Here is a 17,457-nt window from a genome sequence, read left to right as displayed (position 1 = left end):
TGTAGCCATACAACATGAAGAAAGGAGTCTGATTTATTACACTGCTCCAAGTACGGTTGACAATGTAATTTGCATACTTGATAGCTTCCCCCCAGTATATCATATCAAGGTTGGCGTCTTCTAGGAGACAACGCATCATGGTTTGCAGTACCTCTCCATTGTGAGCCGATGTGTAAGGCGCCGACGTCTGATGAATAATTCTATTCTTACGCATCCAGTCCTGGAAACGCTGAGACATGAACTCGGCACCACGATCACTCTGGATTCTGGCGATGCGAACTTGGTGTTGGGTAGAAACAAGGGTTGCAAAGTCTTTAAAGATCTGAAAAGTCTCTGATTTTTCTTTCATAGGATATACATATCCATATCTAGAGTAATTATCAACAATTGTTAGAAAATATTTTCTACCACCAAATGATGGCGGGAATGGACCAAATATGTCAATGTGAACCAAATCAAAAATGCGTGTTGACAGGCGTGTAGCGTGTTTGGGAATGGCTGCTGCTTTGGATTTGGCCTTTTTGCATACAGCACAATCCAAAAAACACCTTACACCCCTTTAGATCCAAACCTTTTGTGAATTCCGCCATCTTCCTAAGAACACGGAAACTGGCATGCCCCAATCTTCTATGCCATTTGTGGATACACCTGGAATGCAAAGGTTTACCTGTTAGTGAATTCTCAACATTAACATTTTTATGCGGAACCTCAGGCTTGCTCTGGGCAACCTGTTTACCAATTCTATTTTTGTTGGCTTTAGGAGCCTTTGGAATAGCAACAGGATCTCTCTCTGGAGCATCTCTCTCTGGGCCTGTGCTCTGCCTTTTTGGAGGTTGCATACTTGCCTGTGTTTGTTTTTTAGGCTTTGGCTTTAAGTAATAAACACCACCAATTAATATGGTTTCAGCAACAATATCTCCATCTTTAACTATGTAACTTGCTTTTTCAAGGTGGTGAACTTGGAACTTTAACATTCTAGACAAGTGAAACTGACTAAGCAAATTACTGGTTGCTGTTGGTATGTAATAAACATCAGGAATGAATGCATCGAGCTCTTCAACATAAACAGTTCCTTTTCCTTTGACCTGACAAGGATGATTGGAAAAAGAATAAAGTTCACGTAGTTCTGGTTCAGGCTCGTGCATTTCTGTGAAAAGTTCCTTTCTGTAGGTAACATGCAATGCTGCACCACTGTCCAAAGTCCACAGGAGTCGTCTGTCGTACTCTGGTTGAGGTTGTGGATCATTGGTTAAAGCCAATGTGGCGAGTGGAGTTTGTGGATCACGCCGGGGACCACGACGACCTTGTCTTCCGCCTCTGCCTCTGCCTCTGGAATCTGTTCCTCTGGGCTGGTATGTGACGGGAGCTGGAACTCGTTGGGGACAATCCCGGGTGGCATGTCCCACACGATCACAGGTGTTGCATCTTGGCGTCCTTGGAGCGTAGGTCCTTCCTCGGAAGGGGCGTCTAGCTGGAGCTCTTGATGCAGGTGGTCCTCTCAAATGTGGTGTGGCTAACATGAATGCCTCTTCTTCAATTAAAAGTCTACAGACATTGTCCACTGTGCGTTGAGCAATAGGGACTTGGTTAATTTTTGTAACAGCATCTTTCCATTCATAGTTCAAAGAGTTAATAATGATGCTGATCATTTGAATATCTTCAATGTTATGGCCTCTTTCTCTCAATTCTGTTCTCAGACCTTTCAGTTTGGTCAAATGTCCTCCAATTTGTTCACCAGGTTTCAATCTCGAACCGTGGAGTTCAGACATTTTTAGTTTTGACTCACCAGTTAGTGGAGAGACAGAAAATGAATTGAATGCCTGGTAAGGAGCCTGCACTTGGTATGCTGGCTGTGCTGGCAGGAATGCCTGTGGTATTTGCTGTGCCTGTTGTGGACCTAAAAATGGTCTTGGTTGTGCCATTGGAGGTGGGCCAGGAGGTGGCCCTATTTGCACTTGTGGCTGGGGCACGTATGCAGGCATTTGTAGCTGCTGTGGCTGATGCACTGGAATCTGCTGTATTCCAGTTGCCATTTGTGCTTGATCTGCAATATTGGCATGACCTGCTGGAGATGCAATCATTTGCCTTTGCTTTGTTCCATCTAAAAGGACACCAACACCGCCAGGGGGTGTTTGAGTTTGGGCCTGTGGAAACACTTGTGGCATTTCAGCTTCCTGTAGTAAATTACTTTTGCCAGCAGATGGTGCTGCACCTTTAGCTTCGGGCTTTTGAGTAGGAGTGGTTATGTAAGACATGTGTAACTTGATCAGGGAGACTTTCATGTGACGTATGCAGTGCCCTCTGTCTTAATTGGCCTGACACAGAATCCACCAGGGGGAGTGTCTTTGGCTCTGAGCAAGAAGACAAGATGGCCTCTTTTGAAAATCTTAAGTCACGGGAGTCTTCCTTATCATGCTCAAGCATAAACAAATCTCTCTTAAATCGAGACAGTTCATTTTCATAATATTTTACATGCTCACGATAGGATTTGATGGCCATCTCACGCTGGGTGAGCTCAGGGCTTTGAGAAGAGTAATGAATTGTTTCTCTCTCTGCGTGGGAGTAATTTTGCTCAGCAGTGCTTGCACTGAGCGTTAAAAATTCAGAAGGTTCTGGGGAGACTTTTTCAGAGCTTGGAAGATCAGAAGAAAATGTTACTGACCTCAGTCGTAAATCATCATCTTCAAAAACAGCTTCTGTCTTATCTCCATCCATTTCTGTTCCCACGGCTTCTTCTCGTTCCAAGCGTGTGGCTGTAGTAAGGGGCTGGAAATCTGGAAACCTCCTGTCTGCCACCTCTTCGTTGGAAAGATCAATCAAATCATTTACGAAGAGTGGTCTTGGTTTCACTTTGCCTTTTTTCTTCTGTTTCGGCATCTCAGCAATATAATTAGTGTACCTCAGTAGCTAAAAACTAATTGCCTATGCGCTCTTATCAGAAGTAACAAAAACAAGGAAAAAGCCATAAATCAGACCATCCTCGTGCTATCAGAATGTCAGGGGCCGTTATTAATCCCATGTTTGGCTCTGGGACTAATTACCCTGGTTTAGAGAAGATGAATCGAGGCTTATTCCTTGTTGCACTATTCTGATAAAGAAACGCGAAGGAAGGTTTCTAATAAAACTCATTTATTTGTTATAAAGAAAATAAAACACCTCACTAACTAAGAAAAGTTAATTGTTACATTTTTGAAGGTAATTCGGGCCGGCTATCTTTCAGCCGGACCTTGCTGGAAAGAGAACAAAGGAAAGAGTGTGTGAAGGAATGTGGGTGGATACGGAAACACGTAGCTTACTGATAAGAAGTTGGCAAAGCTACGGAGAGTCTGACAGTCCAGAAATAATGAGTTCAGCTGGCAAATAAAATAACGCAGTGACAGGCTCATCCTTCTCATCTGGACCAGGTAGGCTGACCTCTTCATCCTGTTCCTCGCTTGCATCGGTGGCAGGATCTGTGGTTGTCTCAGGTGGTGTCATGGTTGGTGCAGCTTTGCTGGGCCGTTTAATGTATGGACCCAGATCATTTGAGTGGATCTGGGTCCAATTGGAGTCTTCTTCGAAGGAGGCAGAGTGGGAGGTCACAGTCCTGCCCCCTTCTCCAAGGAATCAGTAGGCCTTGGAGCCAGGGGCATAGCCCAAGAACCTCAGTCTCTGGGAGATGGATCTCCCCTTCTTCTGCAGCTGCTTGGGGATGTGCAGCCAAGCATAGGAGCCAAACACATGCAAGTGTCCCAAACTTGGCTTCCTACCATGGACCAGAAAATATGGGGTCTGGTTCACAACGCTGCTCCAGGTGCGGTTCAGGGTGTAGTTGGCGTAGTGTACCGCCTCCACCCAGTACGATTCTGCAACCCCAGCATCCACAATCAGGCTGCACAAAATTGCCCTTAGCACCACCTTTGCCCCCGCCAGGCCCCCTTCTCTGCCCCCTGCCCCTTCCTTGTTTGGAACCATGCTTAGGTCCTTGCTGGTAATGGGGGCAGTCCTTCTTCAGATGCTCCTCAGAACCACAGATGAAACACTTGGGTAGAGCGTTAACCTGCTCTGAACTCTGGTGCCTTCTGTTGATGTGATGAGTTGTGGCCCTGGTGTACTCTCCCGCATCTCTACGCCTCCTGTCTTCCTCATTGAGCCTCCCTGTGAGGTAGGACAGAGTCATGGCTTCCTTTCTGGTTCCCTCTAGTGAGACAATAAAATTGCCCCAACTTTTGTCCAGGGATGCCAGAATGACAGCGATCATGTTGGCCTCAGTCACAGGGTAGTCCCTGAGCACCAGTTCTGCCCTGAGTGCCTTCAACTTTCCCAGGTGCTCAGCCATGCTAGCCCCAAATTTTAGCTTGGTGTTATAGAACTCCGTTGTGAGTCTTGTGGTGGAGCCCAAGCTATCACTATTAAATAAGCTATATAACAACCCCCAAATTTCACCAGCTGTGAGCCCATCTGGAATGCTAGGGTACAATTTAGCATCCAGTGAGCTCAGTAGAGTGGTATAGGCTCTCCTGTGGTACCACTCTTCTTGAGGTCCCCAAGGGAAAGGTGGGGGGTTTAAAACCATTTCTAGGGTCCCCTCATTTAAGAGACATACCTGTATCTCTTTATTCCATATGTTAAAATTTTCCCCTCCCAGATGTAATTTTCCAAAGTTATTTGGGAGAACAGACACAGCTGGGGCAGAAAATGCTGATGTATTTTGCTGTCCTTGGTATCTCTGCTTTGGTTCCATTAAAGTAAATGGGAGAGGGATCCCTCTGCTGGATGGTGTAAGTATTTTTCTCTGATTATTTTTCTCCTTTTCAGATGGGACCAACTGAGCATGCTCAGAACTCATTCCAGCCCAGGAGCCGACGAGAGCGGATCTCTCCCTCTGTACTTCAGGGCCAGGCCTAGGCCCAGGCCTGTGGAGCTCTGAAGAGTCTTCTGGAAGCCCCTCTTACCAGGGGGCGAAGGCTGCAGGATGGGGCTGGAAAAGCCCGAAAATGCTGGAGGCTGGGCAATGTCAAAGGTGTATTACATGCTCTAGTCCACCCGGACTAGTCCACCCAGACTAGATGGTATACCCCGGTGAGGGGAACGGTATCAAGCATATATGGGTGTCAGGTGACAGGTAGAGAAAAAAAGGACAACCAGGGGTGGAGCGAGCATACGTGAAAAGAACATGAGGGTGAATGTACCAATATAAAGGGTGCAACCAAATGCCTCTTAAAAAGCAAGTAGGGCGGGGTGGTTCCGGAGCATTGAGATGATCTTGAGAGTGTAACCAGAGGCCTTGGAAAAAACATCAAGGGAGGAATTACAATATACGGACGTGAGAAGCGGGACTGTGTGCTTTTAGTGGAAGGATAGAGGGTTTCACGGGCTGGGTTACATCATGGGACACCATTCGGAACAGGATAGTCATGGTTACTAAGAATGGATAGCCGAAGATAACATGGAACGTTTGGGAAATGGAGGGGCCCACCGCTGGTCCTGAAGACTCCAGAGGAGGCAGCCATCTTGGGAGGTGGGAGGCTCAGCTGGAGGCCCCCTGAAGTCATCCAGATGAGTCCTCCATTGCCTTGGTGGGGCTGGAGCCCCCAGGGGTTCTTCTGGGGCTCTCTGGAGGCCTGGGTCCTGGCTTGGGGGCTCCGGACTGGGCGCCCCCCCTTGCTGATCCCCTGGGGGTGTTGAGGGAGGCTAGCTGCCCCCGAGGTTGAGGCCGCAGTCATCGTGGCCTCCAGGGCTGCAACCAGGACTTGGATTGCAGCCCTGATGCCCGCTGCAGCAGGAGCGGCTGGGCAGACTTTGAGGCTTGCCGGTGGGGGGGCCGAGCAGTTTGCATGCTGCTTTGGTTGGCTGCCATCCGTTACTGGGCCTCGTGGCCTAGCTGAGGCCTACCAAGCCTCGCTGGAGTAGGTGGCCTGGGGGCCGCCATGTTGCTTCCAGTTGGCCCCGGAAGCTGCAGGTCGCAATTTGGCGGGAACTTTCCCGCCAAAAGCTCTGGGTCCCCGGAGTCCCCCAGGGTGGCCAGCACCATGTTGGGGAGCCTTCTGGGTGCTGGGGAAGGACTTACCCGGTGTCCAGAGGCCCCCTGCGCTGGTGTCCCATGTGGCTGGGCTCCTGACATCCCTCGGGTTGCTAGGAGCGTTCGTAGCAGCTCTCTGCATTCCTCGCTAGTGAGCTGGTCTACACTGATCTCTGGTCTCTGGCCTCCTCCCCGGTGTCCTGGCAGTCCTGGATGGACTGCTGGTCTTCCATGCCTTCCTTTGTGGCTTGCAGCTGCAAGGAAGCATGCGAAGGGGTCCCTTGCGTTCCGCTGGGTCCTCTGGGGGCATAGAGATCATCTGCAGCCTCCTCTGGATTGAAGCTCGCATCAGGGACTGGATGCAGGGTTGCCAACCTTGCTTGGAGACTCCTGGTCATAACCGGGGAAGTCCTACCATCCATCTCTTGGGAGTTCTTGCTGGAATCTCCTGGCATCTTGCTTCTGCTGGCTTGGAAGCGTTGCCTCAAACCATCCTTGGCTACCACTTTGTGAGGGATCTCACGAAGAATGATGGTTCGTTGAGGGTGCTTCCAAGAAAAGGTCAGCACGCAAGGATGCAATCAAATTAAGTCTTTATTTAGAAGTAAAAGTAGAGTAAAATAAGTTCCCAGGCATGGAGGCATCCATGCCTGGATTGAGCCCATGGGTCAGTCCCATAAGAGAGTAGAACAAGAGCAGGGAAAGCAGGGAAAATCAGGAAGCAGCCCCTGTACAGGGGTTCTTATAGGGGCCCCTGGCCCCTCCCTTACCCATGTGTGTGAGGGGGCTGGAGGGCCATTAACTCTCCCCAATGGGGCTTCAGGGGCTGGAGCCCCTTGACCCACCAGTGGGATCAAAGGTGCCTCTTTGCCCCCATCTGGTGGCCTTTGAAGAGACTGCCATGGCTGGCACAAAACACCTAACATTCTCTTACATTTCACTATTTAATATCCACATGCTTTCTTCTATTCTTTACTCTGTCACCTGTTGCCATTTTAATGCAAGCAACATTATCTTCAAACACCATTACAGCTTCAGTTACTTTTATGTTTAAATCCTATAACAGCTATACGTACCAAGTCACCTCTGAGCAAAGCTCAGACAGAGCAATAAATTCTGCCTCTGCCATAGAAATGGCTACAGTTGTTTGTTTTCTGGACTTCCAACCAATTAAAGTCCCTCCAAACAATACAACAATCCCAGAATTAGACTTTTTGGTTTTTACATCATTGGCATAATTACTGTCAACATAACATTTTAATTTCAATTCTTCAGAGATCTGTATTTGAAGATCCAAGTTCTTTTTTTAAAAAAATAATTTTTATTGAACAGTTTTTTTAAAACAGACAAAAAAACAAATAAAAACTGATATTTACATCTTCTTCTTTTCAACATCTTCGCATCAGTAATCTATATTTATACATTTTATTTTTTTTATCTTAATCTATCTTTTATACATATATTTCTAGTATATCATATATTCTCTTATTCTAAATATTTTATTTACATTTAACATAAACAGGCACCTAGTTTCCTTTTCACAATATATATCTTCCCATTTGTTTCCATATTTCTCCACCTAATTTAACAATTGTTTAGTTTTCTTTTGTCCTCTTTTTTCTCCTTTCTCCTTCAACCATTTATACCATTTCTCGAGACTAAGTAGTATTCTGTTTCACCTTTTTCTTGTATCTCCTTTGTGAGTTTATCCATTTCAGCACACTCCATAATTTTTCTAATCACCTTATCTTCTGATGGTATGTCATTGTTTTTTCAATTTTGGGCGAAAACTATTCGTGCTGCTGTCATTATGTGAATAATTAAGTATCTTATTTCTTTTTCATATGGCCCGGTAATTATTCCCAGTAAAAACGTTTCTGGCCTCATTTCTATTTGTTGATTTATAATTTCTTCTATTTGTGTTTTAATTGTTTGCCAAAATTGTTTTGCCTTCTGGCAGGACCACCACATGTGATATAAGTTCCTTTTTGATGTTTAGATTTCCAACATAGCGGGGAGGTATTTGGAAACATCTTTGCCAATCTGGCGGGTGGGAGATGCCACCTATAAAACATTTTATACATATTTTCTTTATAGGGTACAAACATTGTTAGTTTGTAATTTATATTCCATAATTTCTCCCATTTATCTAATTCAATATTGTATCCAAAATGTTTCTCCCAAATTATCATATTTTCTTTAACTACTTCTTCTTCCAATTTGTATCTTAATAAATAATTATAGGGTTTTTTTTTTTTATCAATTTATCCTCTGTTCCATGAAGAATTTTATCTAATTCGTATGTTCTCTTTTGAAATCCAAATTGTGCCAACTCTGTCCTGTATCTAGATTTTATTTGCATATAGGGCCACCAATCAATGTCTGTACCCAATTCTTTCAATTCCTGTCTTGTTCTTAATTCCCCTTGATTATTCAAAAGATCTTTGTAAGTTTTCATTTTACCAATATCTAGAGCATTTGGGTAGATTTGTGCCTCCATAGTGGATAGCCATTCTGGAATTTTATCATAATGGTTCTTTTTTATCCCCTGCCATGTCTGTAGCAATGCTTCCCTGATCAAATATTTGCCTTTGAAAATATTCGTGCTGTCTACTTTTTCCCTCCCACAAGAAAGCATGCCATCCCCTTTAATCCATATCAAATATTTGGCAGGGAAAGAAAGCAAGGATCAAAATAAAACATTTACAAGACACGAGGGAGAGAGGAGGATTAGCACTCCCAGACTGGGAAACATATTGAAGACCCAAGTTCACAGTTCCCTTCAAATACCTGAGAATCCTTTTTATACCCATCCAATGCAATTGTGTTGGTGCAGCAGTAAAGTGACTTAAGATGCTTACCACACAAGCTATGCCTGTTTTGGACCACTGTGACAGATATAACAAGCTCCCTATTGCAGACCGATATATCTCTTGATCACAACTGTCATTAGCTGAGCTGCTCTTAAAAGGAATTATGTTAGAGTTTGTAGCAATCCAACCAGCACACAAGTAAATAATTCAGCAGGATTCATTTATATAAGAAACTTCTTTATATATAGGTCAATTGGTTCATTGCCAAATAATGATCTTTTTCTATCTTCCATCCATGTAAATATAGTATTTTATATTTCTTGTTTTCACTGAAACAATGTATGTGTTGCAACTTTCCCAAGTTTCAGAGAAGTGAGGTGAGAAGTGAAACAAATCATGTAGAAGGGTAGCTTGGCATTCAACTGCTTTGAAACTCATCAAATTTGGTACTCAATGTATTGTATTTTGACATGAAAATTTTGTCCTGGTAATCATCATTCATTTGGTACTCAACACACAAGCTAGATTTGTCATTGTTGGCTGCCTTGTGACTCACTACATGAGTCTATGGGAAAAATTGTTTATTACTCATCTTTTTGGTGCTCATCACGGCTCCTGGAACCAATTAATGATGAGTACTGAGGTACCACTGTATTATTTACTGGTCCTCAATTTGTGCCAATAAACTGAGTTTCCCTTGCCTGCTGCCATCTAATGGTCATATTTGACTTTTTCTCTCACAACCCTACCCCATTTGCTCTCCAGGCAAGTCCCTTCAGAGTATTTCCCATGGATTTCCCCAGCCAAAACCTGAGACCCCAAATAAGGTTGATTGTTATGGTATGGATGTTAAGAGTGCTAGGAAGAGAAATTGCCAGATACTCTGCCTTGCAAGCCTTGCTCCTGTGAGTGAATTTGGGAATATAAATATGAGCCAGGGTAACATATTTTGCCTTAAGTACCCCTCACAGTCTTGAGAAGATTTGAGTGAAAATCAAAATGATTGATCCAGATCTTTGTTATCAGCTGCAGAGGCCTTCAGGAAAGCCTTACCGGCTTTGCTGGCTGCAGAAGAAATGGGCTGGCAAGGCAAGTGTCGGGGTGTGCGAGGTCTGGCTGCAACTGTCCGAAGGTAAGTAGTAGGGCAGCTCCACCCCCCATCCCCACCCTAGCTTAATTTTAACCCTGGAGTTGGTGGGGTGTTAATTAGGGCTTATTTTGGGGGAAGGGCTTATATTGGGTACACATGTAAAAGTCAAGCTAGGACTTACTTTTGGGGTAGGTCATGTTTTTGGGGAAACACGGTATTTAGAAACAGTGATTGCTCTTATGGTCTTTCTAGGTCAGTGATGGCTAACCTTTTTGCTGTCGTGTGCAAAAGCGTGGGGAGTGTGGGGGGGGTTGCACGCATGTGTGCCCACACCCATAATTCAATGCGCCTCGCCCCTCATGCATGCGCGACACCCCCCCCATGTTCCCCCCGCTTTTGGCACGTGATGGCATAGTGAGCCCAGTAGGCCCATTTTTTTCAACCCCAGGCTCCAGAGGCTTTCTTGGAGCCTGGGGAGGGTGAAAACAGCCTTCCCCACCCCACCCAGAGACCCTCTGGAGGCTGGAAACAGCCCATTTCCCAACTTCCAGTGGGCCCGAGAGGCCCAAAAATCAGCTGGCCGGTGCATACATGCACGCTGGAGCTGAGCTAGGGCAACGCTCGCGTGCCCACAGATATGGCTCCATGTGCCACCTGTGGCACACATGCCATAGGTTCGCCATCACGGTTCTAGGTCATTTACTGATGACACCTATTATATTTACCAGTGCATTATCAAATGACACAAATCTCAGGAATTTCAGGAACCAACTTCTACTTGTTTGTTCTATCCACATGTTTTTTTTATAAAAGTTTTTTATTTTATAGACAAACAAACATACAATACATAATCAATCAATCAGTGTATCATCTGAGTACATCTTTTGTGTCTTCTTCCTACTCCTCCACTTTTATCCATTTCTCTCACATTTCTTGCTTTTCTATTAATACATTTATCTATCTTCTTTCTCTTCTTTCTTCTTCGCTCATTTTATTACATTACCATATATATATACATACATACCCGTGAAAACTTACATAAACAAATATATATATATATATATATATATATATATATATATATATATATATATATATATATTCTTTAACCAATGATAAAATTGCCCCATACCTTAAAATATTCCGATTCCTCTCTTTCTTTAATTGTCAAAGTCAATCTATTCATTTCTGCACAATCCAGTATTTTCTTAATTACTTCTCCCTCTGTAGGGATTTTCTCTGCTTTCCATCTTTGTGCAAATACTATCCTCACTGCGGTTATAACGTGCATAATCAAATATGTATTTTCTTTACTAAATTTCACTGGTAAGATACCCAATAGGAACAGTTCAGGTTTTAAATCCATATGTTGTTGTATCATTTCTTCTACCCATGTTTTAATTTTAATCCAATAATTTCTCACTTTTGGACATGTCCACCACATATGATAATACAATCCTGGTGTCTGATGGCATTTCCAACATTTAGCTGATTTATCTTTAAATGTTTTTGCCAATTTTTCAGTTGGCATGTGCCATCTGTAAAACATTTTGTATTGATTCTTCTTATATGCTGTGGAATTTAAAAATTCCTTTCCCATAGCTGCTGCTATTTATTTAACTCAATTGAATATCCAATTTTTTTTGCCCAAGCTATCATTGTTTCTTTTACTTGTTCTTCTTCTAATTCAATGGTAAGTAGGTAATTATATATATATTAATTATTTTTTCATCTGTTCCTGTATCTTATCCAGTTCTGTCATTTCTAAATAAAAACTATGTAGTCTTTTTCATATCTTGTTTGTATTTGAATATGAGTACAGTATATCTGTCCATCTCAATCCCTTGTTCTTCTATTTCTTGTTTCCCTTTCAATTCCCCCTTATCTGTTAATATATTCTTGTATCTAAGAATATTTTTAATATTAATAATATTTGAGTGTATTAACGCTTCCATTGTTGATAACCATGTTGGTATTTTCAAATAATATTTATCTCTGATCTTCTCCCACACTAGTAATAATGCATTTCTTACATAGAAAATAAGTATGCATCTTGCTTCTGCCATATTATAAAAAGGCGTGCCATCCCAATTGTAAATCATGTCCTTCCAAATTTAATAGTCTTATATTTCTTAGTCCAATCCATTCTCTCATCCAAGTCAATGCTGCTGCCTGGTAGTATAGTTCCCAATTCGGCAGTTCAAATCCTCCACATAGTCTCACATCTTGTAACATTTTTATGTTGATTCTCACTTTCTTCCCTTGCCATATAAATTTCCTTACTGTTTTGTTAAGCTGTTCAAAATATGTCTTTTCCACTTTTATCGGCATTGTCTGAAATAAAAACAATAGTCTCGGTAATATATTCATCTTAATTATCGGAATCTTTCCCATTAATGTTAACTGTACATTTTTCAATTTCTCCAAATCTTCCTCAATTTGTCTTTTTAATTTGTAATAGTTATCTTCTTTTATTGTTACACATCTTGAAGTTAAATGTATTCCTAAGGTGAAATCAGAGGAGGTGGAAGGAAGGAAGGAAGGAAGGAAGGAAGGAAGGAAGGAAGGAAGGAAGGAAGGAAGGAAGGAAGGAAGGAAGGAAGAGGCTACTGTACTACACTCCCATCATTCCTGAGTTGTGCTGTTAAAGAAATCCAGTGCCACCAGGGAGAAGTCAAGTTGTGAAAGAGTGATTGAAATTCCTCACAAAACCTCATTATTCAGGTTAAATTGCCATATTGGCACTTTGTGATAAATAAGTGGGTTTTGGGTTGCAGTTTGGGCACTCGGTCCCTAAAAGGTTCGCCATCACTGCCCTATACCATTCCAGGGAAGTGGCTCCCCAGTCTCTACTTAATAGCCTCCACTGATGGAGACCCACAACTTCTAAAGGCAACCCATTCCACTGGATAATTGTTCTCACTGTTAGGAAATTTCTCCTTAATTCTAGGTTGCTTCACTCCTTGATTAATTTCTATCCATTGCTTCTTGTCTTGCCTTCTAATGCTTTTGAAAATAGGTTGACCCACTCTTCTTTGTGGCAGCCCCTCAAATATTGGAACACTCTGAGTCCTTCCTTCCACTAGACTAGACATACCCAATTCCTGCAACCTTTCTTCATATGTTTTAGCCTCCAGCCCCCTAATCAGCTTTGTGGCTGTTGTCTACACTTTTTCAGAGTGTCAACAACTTTTTTATATTGTAGTGACCAGAACTGGATGCAGTATTCGAAGTGTGATCTTACTAAGGCCTTATAAACCGGTACTAACACTTCGCATGATCTTGATTCTAACCCTCTGTTAATGCAGCCTAGGACTGCATTGGCTTTTTTGGCAGCCGCACACAAATATGGCTCATATTTAAGTAATTGTCTAGTAGGACTCCAGTTTTTACTGCCACTTGATAATGTATGTTCTTTTCTAAAATATGGCCCCCATCATTGGCCATTGTTTTTCCCCCTCTCCCAAGGTCGTTGTGGTTACTGGCTGTATTAGGAGGCAGAGAATTTTTTATGTGCAACCTTAGACTTTTTTGTGTCAGAATGTCCTCTGCAGATATCCCAGGGGCAAAAAGTCAGGAGTCTCCTAAGATCCAACTACTGATGTCCACAGATGAAAGGCAGCCTATTTTCATCATGGTCCCTCAGAATCAAAAGCTGAGCTTGCAGCAAAAAGGAAAGTGAGGGGATTTTTGATTAATACATATACAAAGTTTTTACGGAGTTTTAGGAAGGGGTGGGAAGGACCTGGGGGGGTCTGTAGAACCACAGAGTGGCAGAGTGGGTCTGAGGGTCATGGCGGGAGGAGAGAGGGAGGGGGTTAGATAGGGATGAGACGAAGGGCCATTCCATCAAAACAGTGAGTGGGAGGGGCAGATATGGTGGGCGCAGGGGGCCGTATCATGTACAGGGAGTACGCATTCGCTGGTTGCGAGCGATGGCATGCTCCGGCCCCCAAGGCGCTTCTTGTATTCCAGGTTGTGCAGAGTCTTAGGGCCCGGGCCTTCGGTTGTTGTTGTGCAATGCCAGGTCTGTGACTAATAAAGCCCCCCTCATTCATGATTTAGTTCAAGAGGGGGGTGCAGACCTGGCTGGGCCACGAGGGGGGGTTCCCCTCGTGGAGATGTGCCCACCAGGCTTCCACGCATTTCATCAGCCCAGGGGAGGGGCGGAGGGGTAGCGGTGATTATTAAAGAAAGTCTTAGTCCAAGGGAGGCCACTGTTCCTCAGATAGCTGGCTGTGAGACCCTCTTTGTGAAGCGGGGTCATGGGGTGCAGAAGGGTTTGCTGACCATGTACCTGGCTCCCTGCCGCGTGGCAGCTGCCCTGCCTGAGCTGCTCAACGTAACAGCCGGGGTGGCGGTGGATACCCCCAGGCTTATGGTCATGGGGGATTTCAACCTGCCATCCGTTGGTGAAACGTCGGAAGTGGCTCAGGAGTTCATGGCTTCCATGATGGCCATGGACCTGACCCAGTTAGTTCATGACCCTACCCACATAGGGGGACACACACTAGACTTGATTTTTGTCTCTGGTCAGTGGCTGAATGATCTCACAATAGGGGATCTAGTCATCAAGCCCTTGTCATGGACAGATCATTCACTCCTTCAGCTGGACTTTCGTACTGCTCCCCCTCGCTGCACGGAGATGGAACCGACCAGGTGGTGCCCTCCCAGGTGCCTGATGGACCCCGAGAGGTTCCTGACAGAGCTTGGGCCATTCCCAGAGGCTCCCACAGCTTTGGCTGAGGAGCTGGCGGCCGCCTGGGATAGGGCAGCCGCCGGAGCCTTGGACCGCATCGCGCCTTTGCGACCTCTGACCCAGTGCCATTCTCAATTGGCTCCTTGGTTCTCCGAGGAGCTGAGAGAGATGAAGCACCAGAAAAGACGCCTAGAGAGCGATTGGAGGACCAGCCGTGCCGAATCAAGACCTACCTAGTGGCAATAAGAGTGGCAAAATCTAACTATTTTTCCACTCTTATTGCATCTGCAGAGAACCGCCCAGCCGCCCTGTTCAGGATGACCCACTCTCTACTCCAGGTGGGAGCGAGGGAGGACCCCTTGCAGGGTAGAGCTGAGGATTTTGGGCAGTATCTGCATGATAAAATCGCTCAGATTCGGCACAGCCTGGACTCTGATTGGATAGTTTCAGACGGGATGACGGAGGCAAGTCTTGAGACTGTTATCTGGGAGGAGTTTGACCCTGTGACTCCTGAGGACATGGACAGGATTTTGGGGAGGCTTAACGCTACCACATGTTTACTAGACCCGTGTCCCTCCTGGTTGGTACTGGCCTCCCAGGAGGTTACACGAGGCTGGTTTCAGGAGATTACCAACGCTTTGCTGGGTGTGGGTGTCTTCCCAGCTGCCCTGAAAGAGGCGGTGGTGAGGCCCCTCCTCAAGAAGCCTTCCCTGGACCTGGCTGTTTTAGCTAATTATCATCCTGTCTCCAACCTTCGCTTCACGGCGAAGGTTGTCGAGAGTGTGGTGGTGAGGCAACTTCCTCGATTCCTGGATGAAGCTGTCTATCTAGATCAGTGCCAGTCGGGCTTCAGGGCGGGTTACAGCATGGAAATGGCATTGATCGCATTGGTTGATGATCTCTGGAGGGCTCAGGACAGGGGTTGCTCCTCTGTTCTGGTCCTCCTAGACCTCTCAGCAGCTTTTGATACCATCGATCATGGTATCATGCTGCGTTGGCTAGAGGGGTTGGGAGTGGGGGGCACCGTTTTACAGTGGTTCTCCTCCTTCCTCTCTGACCATATGCAGTCTGTGTTGATGGGAGGGCAGAGGTTGACCTCAAGGTTCCTCACTTGTGGGGTGCCACAGGGATTGGTTCTCTCGCCCCTCCTGTTTAACATTTATGTGAAGCCGCTGGGCGAGATCATCTGTGGCTTTGGGGTGAAGTATCAACTGTATGCCGATGACACACAGTTGTACATTTCAACCCCAGGCCACCCCAATGATGCCCTTGACATGATGTCCCATTGCCTGGAGGCCGTGCGGATCTGGATGGGGAGGAACAGGCTCAGACTCAACCCTTCCAAGACTGAGTGGCTGTGGTTTCTGGCATCCCGATATAGCCAGCTCACACCATCGCTGACTATTGGGGATGAGATCTTACCCCCTCAGAGAGGGCTCACAACTTGGGCGTCCTCCTGGACTCACGGATGATCATATGACGGCCGTGGCCAGGGGGGCTTTTTATCAGGTTCGCCTGATTTTCCAGTTGCGCCCCTTTCTGGATCGGGATGCCTTGCACACAGTCACTCATGCTCTTGTCACTTCCCATCTGGACTATTGTAACGCTCTCTACATGGGGCTCCCCTTGAGGAGCACCCGGAGGCTCCAACTGGTCCAGAATGTAGCTGCGCGAGTAATAATGGAGGTGACCCATTGCTCCCATGTAACACCCCTCTTGCATGAGCTGCACTGTCTCCCAGTGGTCTTCTGGGTGTGCTTCAAGGTGTTGGTTACCATCTTTAAAACGCTCCATGGCTTAGGATCTGGCTATCTACAAGACCGCATTCTGCCACCGATTGCCTCCCACTGACCAATACGCTCCCACAGAGAGGGCCTCCTCAGGGTGCCGTCAGCCAAACAATGTAGACTGGTGACCCCCAGAGGGAGAGCCTTCTCTGTGGGGGCCCCTGCCCTCTGGAATGAATTACCCCCGGACATACGAAGGATCCCCGACCTCCGCGCCTTCCGTTGTGCAGTGAAGACCCTGTTATTCCAGCAAGCCCCTCTGATGGGATAAATGATTTTAATTTGGTTTTAATGGGGTTTTAAAATTGGTTTTAAAATGAGAGTTTTAAATTCGGCCTATGATTTAATTATTTTAATCTGCTTTTAAATTCTATTTTGTACATTGTTTTTATTACGGTTGTTCACCGCTCTGAGTCCTTTGGGAGAAGGGCAGTATATAAATTAAATAAATAAATAAATAAACTCAGATGTTAATTGATTTAGATGGCAACGAGTCATATTATCAAATGGAAGACTTGTGGTGGCTCTGATCTCTGATAGACATAGCCCTCAGATTTTGAAGTGGCCTCTGATAAGAATATTTTGATTATTTTTTGAAAGATATAAATCACTTCTAACCATTTCCTTCTTATTTTGTAAATGCACACAGCATATGCAATATCCCTATACAAATGCAAACCAAATATTAGCTAAGATTTTTCTTATTACTATCTTCTACTTCTCTAGTTTCTGCTTTATAAATTATATGCTATACTCCATTCCATATTATATTTAGTTAACAACAATACCATGATTTTAGGAACAAACTGTGCAGGCGGTGTGGTTGGGGTTTCTCGTACACTGAAGTAACTGTGCCGGCCTGTTGTAAAACAGTAATAAAATATACATATAAATCCACATATACCGTGGCAAATTTAATAAATAAAATAAAATAAATAAATATGGCAGGTCTACATCCATCCAGAAGATGTATAGATCTAATTTATCAATGTATATGTAATAGTAGAAGAGTTTCTAGTTATTGATATAAGTAGAATTAAACCTTCATAAACTGTGTTCAGTAAGGG

At 44.7% G+C, this 17,457-nt stretch overlaps 1 protein-coding gene across 1 annotated transcript in view; it reads right to left on the bottom strand.

Moving 5' to 3' along the window:
• Positions 1-11,015: 11,015 nt before the first annotated feature.
• LOC117660712 (ADP-ribosyl cyclase/cyclic ADP-ribose hydrolase 1-like) overlaps positions 11,016-17,457 on the bottom strand; it is a 96,963-nt gene continuing 90,521 nt past the window's right edge. Inside the window, exons 8-9 of the mRNA XM_034408880.3 lie at positions 17,179-17,249; positions 11,016-12,238 (exon numbers count right to left, since the gene is read on the bottom strand). Of these exons, the coding sequence (XP_034264771.1) occupies positions 17,186-17,249 (64 nt within the window). The 3' untranslated portion in view covers positions 11,016-12,238; positions 17,179-17,185. The remainder of the gene's footprint in view (positions 12,239-17,178; positions 17,250-17,457) is intronic.

Source organism: Pantherophis guttatus, chromosome 8, assembly GCF_059756535.1.
Source record: "Pantherophis guttatus breed Tessera chromosome 8, ASM5975653v1, whole genome shotgun sequence".
In the NCBI taxonomy this organism is placed as follows: domain Eukaryota; kingdom Metazoa; phylum Chordata; class Lepidosauria; order Squamata; family Colubridae; genus Pantherophis; species Pantherophis guttatus.
This window is presented reverse-complemented; position numbering and strand designations above follow the sequence as displayed.